At 29.7% G+C, this 8,364-nt stretch overlaps 1 protein-coding gene across 1 annotated transcript in view; it reads left to right on the forward strand.

Moving 5' to 3' along the window:
* The window catches only part of LOC139490925 (T-complex protein 1 subunit theta-like), a 34,532-nt gene extending 26,897 nt beyond the window's left edge, over positions 1 to 7,635 (forward strand). The window contains exons 9-16 of the mRNA XM_071278068.1: positions 1,624 to 1,797; positions 2,273 to 2,360; positions 2,751 to 2,866; positions 3,404 to 3,475; positions 4,633 to 4,725; positions 5,343 to 5,414; positions 5,824 to 5,943; positions 6,970 to 7,635. Of these exons, the coding sequence (XP_071134169.1) occupies positions 1,624 to 1,797; positions 2,273 to 2,360; positions 2,751 to 2,866; positions 3,404 to 3,475; positions 4,633 to 4,725; positions 5,343 to 5,414; positions 5,824 to 5,943; positions 6,970 to 7,035 (801 nt within the window). The 3' untranslated portion in view covers positions 7,036 to 7,635. The remainder of the gene's footprint in view (positions 1 to 1,623; positions 1,798 to 2,272; positions 2,361 to 2,750; positions 2,867 to 3,403; positions 3,476 to 4,632; positions 4,726 to 5,342; positions 5,415 to 5,823; positions 5,944 to 6,969) is intronic.
* Positions 7,636 to 8,364: the final 729 nt, after the last annotated feature.

Here is an 8,364-nt window from a genome sequence, read left to right on the forward strand (position 1 = left end):
TTTGGGTGAGGGATCAAGTTATTAACATTCACCACTTTTATAAGGCATGTTGTCAATGAAACATTTTTGATATTTGTAAAAGCGTAGCAGTTTTATACTGCACTTTAAATATACTCTTAAGAAATTAATAAACATTTAAATTTACATTTATTAACAAAGTATAGTACAGATAAAATTCTTTTTCTGTATACTAACTGTTTTTATTCACATGTCCTACTGTTAAAGTTATGTGCAATTCAAATTGCTCACAAATTTTCTTGACATTTATTAGTTTGAGGAAAAGTCAAAAAGGGAGATAACTCATGTTTGGAAGTAAATGATATATATATATTACCCTTTTTTTCTTTGCAATTATGGGAAGTAAAGAATCTATGACAGTAACTATGAGTGAGTAATCTATTTCATAAGTTGGAGTCACCTTCAACCTTTTTTTTAAAGTATAAAAGTAAAGAAGACATAAGATGTGTAAAAGTAATTAAATTTACTAATTAATAATTATAGTAATATTACTAGTAAATCAATTAGTTCATCAATATAATATATGCATCTATGAATTTGAAATTCAAATAAAAGATACACATGTATACAAAATTCCAATTTAATGACTCTACTAAAGATATATATATAAACAGTGATAGAAAATATAATTCAAAACCAACATGTTTTTGTAGTTGCATCTAACCCATTATCAAGGGAGGTAATTCATGCTTAAGAAAGGATAAATATTAATCATTTACATTGATGTACTTCTTGAGACACAAAGAATTACAGCTTTGAAATGATTCAATTTTGCAAAAAGGAAATTGGAATGAATAATAGTATGTGTAAAATTCAGGTGCATTTGTTTCTCATATTGCATAAATTTAACTCAATAAATTTAAATTTGTCTTATTAACTCATGGTTTAATTCAGATAAAATGAAACATAACTTTCACAGGGGTTTTGATTCATGTTAATTTCATGTGAAATTGTTCACGTAAATTTAACGTGAAATTTTTCACGTGAATATAACATGAATATTTTCACATGAATTTAGAATTATTAAAATTAAATAGATTTTCACATGAAATTAGAATTATTAAAATTAAATAGATTCCCAGGGAATATATGATACATATAATACAAGGTTTGAGATGTTGAGAAAATTTTTGATTTTCAGTTAATTTTTTATAACTTAGACACCATTTATTTTTTTCACGTGAAATTTTTACGTGAAATTCATGTGAAAATATTCATGTTATATTCACGTGAAAATTTAATGTGAATTTCACGTGAAATCTCTTCACGTGAAATTCACGTAAAAAGTTAACGTGAATTTCACGTGAAATCACTTCATGTGAAATTCACGTGAAATTAACGTGAAATTTATGTAAAATTCACATGAAATGAGATTCACGTGAAATTCACGTGAGCAAAATTTGCCTGTGTAGTTATGATTGAGTAAGAAGGGTATAATCATATATCATTGTCTTGATTATAAATGTAAAGCTTGCCATTTGACATTATGCTCCTATGTGTTAATTACTATTTTTCTTGCAAAAACCAATATTAATACACCCTTTATTGATATTTTTCAAACAAATAATGGTTCATCTTTTATTATCTTGATTTACTTTTTTTCAGCAAATAAAATCCATCTCAGATGCTGGTTGCTCTGTAATTGTGTCTGGAGGAAAAGTAGGAGAATTATGTCAACATTACTGTAATAAATATAAAATAATGGTTGTACGACTCATGTCCAAGTGGGATCTCAGGAGGCTCTGTAGATCTTTAGGAGCAACACCTTTACCTAGAATAGTAAGTTACTCTTTTACATCTCATTTGATACTGTTTGGTTATGTTTGTAGTATTGCAGAAGATTGCATTAGTCTAGTGGGTTTACCTCCTTAGTTAGTTTCACATTTTATTATAATTGAGGCTTTTTAAAGTTGGTTATAATCTTTGCAGCTATCCAATTATTACAGCTAATAATTAATCTATGATTGTTCTGTAATAACAAAAAAAAAGGGATGTGACCCTTAAACTCATCCAATCATCTTCTGAGATCACTGACAACCACATGTTTTTTTTAAAATGGGTGAACAAACTAGAAAGGGATAAGTTGTCAAAGAATTAAGGAAAATAGTTTAAACCACATACTTAAACAGAATTCTGTGACAACGTATAATTTAAATGATCTAATTTAAATGATCTCTACTAGATACCATACCAACAAGGGCTGGTTGATATAAAATTGATATCATATGTTTAATCATGTGTGACATATTTTCAGACAGCACCAACAGCAACTGAGGCTGGTCACTGTGATCGTGTATATGTAGATGAAATAGGTGACACATCTGTAATTATCTTTAAACAAGGTAAGAATATGTGTATGACATTAATTGCAATTGCATAATTATGCAAAAGAAATGTTCTGAAAGAAATTGTCATGTGTGCTTACAATTTCAATAGGGATCATCATTATTCATATGCTTAACCAATAAGGAAAATAGATAACTTGAATGGATTTACACATACATGCCCTAAATATTTTTGAGTTATTTGCCACTGAACATTTACCAGACAAAAATCAATGTTATATTTGTTATTGGGGAAAAATGGATAAGATTTGAAAAACCAACAATAAAAAACTGTAAATGTATGTTTTCAATAACAAATTGTTTGATGATCATTTTCATATTTTATACTCAGATAAACAGCAATACTCTAGTAATCAGTGTTTCATCATCATCTTATTTGAATTATAGATAAAGAAGAAAGTGCTATAGCTACCATAGTAATAAGAGGTTCTACAGATAATATTATAGATGATGTAGAAAGAGCAGTAGATGACGGCATTAATACATTCAAAGCTCTTACTAAGGTAAATATACTAGATTATCTCGAAAAATAATAATGGGTATATAGTAGTTGATGGCACTACACTTAAATAATAATCCTTTTTTTTTTGGTGAACATACCTTATTATTTTGAAGTTAATTATTGGTTAGTCATCGAAGACTAAAATACATTTACACCTCTCTAAGGTTTGTGAGGAGACCGTATTTTTGAATATTTACCCTGGTTGGTATTTTCACAATTCCAATGCATAAAATTCATTTATATGTGCAAATTGTTTGAAACAATACAAGGAGGGGGTGGGTATTTTTCTTGCTTTCACATGATTGGCAATTAGAGGCAAAACTCATTTACAGTATCTTATAGTTGAATGAATAAAAAGTATTTTGGGGTACACATCAATTAGTCAACTTATCAGCAGAAAAATACTTCTATATGGCTGATATGATGTTTACAATAAACATATTTATAAATACCATATGTCAGACTCTTAATCATTGATTTATCAAAGACTGCAATGTACACATGTGCAAGTAATATTTAACAAATTGTTCTTTTACAGAATGGAAAACTTTTACCAGGAGCTGGAGCAACAGAAATAGAACTGGCAAAACAAATAACAACATATGGAGAGGTAGGATAATTGAATATATATATAAAAATAAGGACGAGTCTAAATTGAAAACTACGTTCAAACCTATGATTGCGTTGGATAAAAACCGCAATTTTTATACGTGTGCATGTAAAACAAATTTTGTTGTAGAAGGGTCTAAAAACAGCACAAACAACATTTTCCAAAAGACCAAAAAAGTGAAAAAGTATATTTAAACAAAACGCATTTGACTAACAGGTCGAACAACTGATGTTCTTTAACCCTGCTGACTGCCATTGGCGATTGCCAAATAAAATTGATCACAAGATGTAACAAAATGGATCTTAATATAAATTTAATACTAAATAGAAAGAAAAAAAATTAACTTGTGGCCACGATGTTATGCCACAAACAAAATAAGGATATGTAGTATGATTGCCAATGTGACATCTACAAGTATTCGTCAGAGTTTAAATGGATTTAAGGATGTACTTAGGTGAGGTTAGGTGAAAATGAAGAAATTAAGAAATTAAAATTGATACTTTAAAAGCTGGTAGAGCATTCGCAAAGGATAAAAATTAGCTAAAAATATTGATAGGTGATGGACCTCCTTTTCCAGATATTTGAGATTTAAAATATGGGTGGAAAAGGCTGACTGGGACTTTTACCTTATATTTGCCTTGGGTTTTATTTGGGTCTCAAAACTAAACAAAGAAAATCAAGAATCTTCTAAAATTTTGGTAAATGACCTTTCATGAGCTATTAAGTCTTATATGAAAAAATAAATGGGTGTAACGGGCAAAATATTTTACCTGGTATTGAATGGAAAAACACCAAGGAGTACGAACATTTGACACGAATTCCAAAACCTCACCTAAGTACATCCTTAAGCAATTATAGCCAACCATACTGCCTTCAATACTGAGAATAATTGATACCATCTATGAAAGGCCCAGGATAATGAAAAAAGTCTTAAATGGGTGGAAAGAATGTCTTTTTTAGTTTTCTCACAGCTTCTATAAAAGTTGCTCCAACAGGACAGATTGTCTGTTGATATTAATATGTGACACTATTTAGAGTGGTAATTGCACAAAAATGATACAATTTCAGGGTGAACCAGGATTAGAACAGTATCTGTTCTGTTTTTATTCTCAATAATTTGTTTTGCACTGCTTTTTCATATTGATGTTTTATTTCAGGGTGAACCAGGATTAGAACAGTATGCTATTAAGAAGTTTGCTGAATCTTTAGAAAATTTACCAAGAGCTATTGCTGAAAATGCAGGAGCTAAGGTCAGTACTTAGATAATATTCACTATGCAGTATTCTAATCCAATGTTTTGATATATAGGATTTGATATGACATATATGCATGAATGGATCCCTGATCGGTATCATTAGCTGCCATTACAACTTTGGCTTTTTATCAATAGAGAGAGAGAACAAATCATTACAAGAAAGTAAAAAATATGAAATATTAATCTATCACAGGATTTAGAAAGAAAGGCAAAACCATGAAAGCAAACAACATAAAAAATATTTGACTTGAATCACATTTCATTTTATTATAAATGAAACTTAATAAAGATGTAAGTACTCTGCTAATAGAATTTAAATGTGTCCAAAATGTCAAATTTAAATCTCAACATTGATCAAAAATTGTGTATCCAATGCCAATATGGAGCATGAAAATGAACAAGTACTAAAAAAGTGTGAAGAAATAATCTAAATTTTTTTTTTATTAAAACCTATTGTAAGATTAGATATTGCCCCAATATATAGTGAAATTTGAGCACAGGAAACATTGGTTAATAATGATGTAAGTTACTGCTTACTTTGTATTGGAAGAAAAATATTTCTCACAGAAACAAAAGAGTAATGGTTTTAAATCTTTGTTTCATTTATTTTAGGCAACAGAAGTATTATCTAGATTATATGCTGCTCACCATGAAGGAAAGAAAAATGCTGGTCTTGATATTGAGGTAAAGAAAGTTATAACTAAGGAAATTTATTGTAATATTTTTTAACAGGATATTAAAATCCATGAATTATTGAGATCAAGAAATGTATCAAATTCCTTTTATTGTAATAAAATTGAGAATGATAACTGGAAATGTGTCCAAGAGATGACACGCTGACCAAAGAGTAAAAAAACCAACATAAGGTCACCAATGGGACTTTAACACCGCGAGAAAATCAAACTGTTGATATTTAGATTTTCCATAACAACTTGAAAAAAATTTAATATTGGCAAGGATGTCTTTATTCTGCTTTGTGAAAAACTAGATGTGAAATATCCAAAAGCAGGACATCAATAATACACAAAACTGTAAAAGATGTTATTATTGAATGAAAGCCTTTGAGTCTTGATATTTTCTGTTGTTATTTCAGACACAAGGTGTTGGTATCAAGGACTCTACAGAAATGAAACTGGTAGATTTATACCTCAGTAAATACTGGGGATTAAAGTTTGCCACACAAGCAGCATGTACTATCCTAACAGTAGATCAGGTAAAATTATTATCTCCCTTACACAAGTAGCATTTACTATTCTTACAGTAGATCAGTAAAATTATTATCTCCCTTACACAAGCAGCATGTACTATCCTAACAGTAGATCAAGTAAAATAATCATCTCCCTTACACAACCAGCATATACTATCCTATTAAACAGTAGATTAGGTTCATTTATTATCTCCCTTACACAAGTAGACTGTACTATCCTCTCAGTAGATCATGTAAAATTATTATCTCCCTTACACAAGCAGCATGTACTATCCTAACAGTAGATCATGCAAATTTATCATCTCCCTTACACAAGCAGCATGTACTATTCTAACCGTTGATCATGTAAAATTATTATCTCCCTTACACAAGCAGCATTCACTATCCTAACCATTGATCATGTAAAATTATTATCTCCCTTATACAAGCAGCATGTACTATCCTAACCGTTGATCATTGTAAAATTATTATCACCCTTTGACTGACAAAATATGTCACTTCTGTTAGGTTCACTGTGTTGTCTAAATTTAATGCACATGTAAACAACATCTGCTGTGATCAAGAAAAAGTGTTTTATGTTTAAATACAATAAGAGAAGTGTTAGGGCTGTTCCATTAAAGTAAGACATAGGCCTTAGGGAGGGCAACTTGAATTTACCACTATGAGTGGGTATGAAATATTGTGGTGTGCTAGTTTGAAATGTATGCAGGACTCTGAAATCATTTCTACGGGACAGGTGGTCACTGTTTAAAAGTGCTTTCTCTATGTACCATTTATGTTTTAATGGAGCAGCCAAAGTTTAATTAACTTTTAATTATCTTGTTTTTTACAATAATAAAGAACAAATTTTACAGAACACACTTTTATTCAGAACTTTGAAATTCTATATTGCAAGATAAAAATTTTACTGTGTTGTAGAAATTATATTTTTAAATAAGTTTTGTATTCTTAGATGTGTTATCAATCTGGAGATTATAAGAAATGAAAGTTGATTAAATTTGAATAATGAAATGTGTGCATTGTTTATTTTAGATTATAATGGCTAAAGCTGCTGGAGGACCTAAACCAAAGGAGAACAAGGATTGGGATGAGGATTAATCTGACAAGAAAATTTAGCGTGGTGTTCCTAATTATGTGTCTCGCTTTCAGAACAAATTTAAATTATTCAAAGACGGAAGGGAATAGCAGATGTGTTCAGTTTTCATTTCAAATCATCAGATCTGTAAAAACTATTTCAATTTTGACATTACCATGAAATTATTTCATTTTGTCTGAATATCATGTAATTATTCATCATTTGTTGAATATTACATGCTTAAATATTTCTCTATGAGGGCATTTATCTTCTGCTCATTTTTGTTTTTCATGTTTTAGTCTATTGTGAAAAAAATATCTTTGAATGGGTGGAAATATCTTTTCTAGCAGTTGATTAAAGTAGAATTTATCAAGAATGATCTAATCAAAGCAAGAAAATATATGAGAATAATTGGTAATACTGTACTCGTACCTTATGCATTTCCACTTTAAATGATTTTTTTTTTCAGGTTCAATAGTGCTTACATGATTCATTAAGAGCAATGTTCTGTTTAACATCTGCATATTTGTTTTGTTTTGAATGATTTCATAAATCCCTTTTTTTTATGTCTAAAGTGTCATTTTGTAAATTATTTATAACAAAAATAAAAATTATACACATTAGTATGTATAGTTTGTATTCTTTTTAAGTTTAAGTTATCATATTCAGTCATGTATTTTCATAAAGATGAGATGTTTCCAAATGTCAAATCTATCTAAATTCCAGAATGTGGACTTGTTGTCTCACTAAAGCATACGCTCATACTTAAAAGTGTGGAAAAAATAATGCAAGTGTTGGTCAGGTCACACTTTACCATATTGTGGCTATCTAGCTGCTGACTAATTAATATGTCATTCTGTTCAGTAGTTTCTGATGCAAGTGTGACGAACATGTTTGTTTAAATTCAACATTCAATTTGAAGTATCGGCAAACAGGAATTAGGTGTACTAAAGATCCTTAAAGTGTTTACACATTAGTTATCCTCACTGATAAGCTGCTGACCAAATGTGAAGTCTTTGTATTGTTGTATATGGTCGGGGTTGATGTCTCTTTGACGCATTCCCCATTTCAATTCTCAGTTTTATGTACCTAAGAAGATATTTTGTTTCAAAAACTTATGAACAATTGAAGAGGAGAGACACTCCTAGGGCATGATAATTGCTTTTGTCCAGTTGGCATGTGTCTTGTGAAAATTACTAGTAGTATTGCCATTGCTTTACCAAGAATGAGAATTTTTGGCTGATTGAAACAAAATTATCCAATAGTTTCCCCTTTTGAATAGGTTTTATCTTTTTTAATGGAACACATGGTTTTCAAAAAAAAATTTCAGACTCATCTTCCCCCCTTTTAAA

The sequence above is a fragment of the Mytilus edulis genome, chromosome 10 (assembly GCF_963676685.1).
Source record: "Mytilus edulis chromosome 10, xbMytEdul2.2, whole genome shotgun sequence".
Taxonomy (NCBI): Eukaryota; Metazoa; Mollusca; class Bivalvia; order Mytilida; family Mytilidae; genus Mytilus; species Mytilus edulis.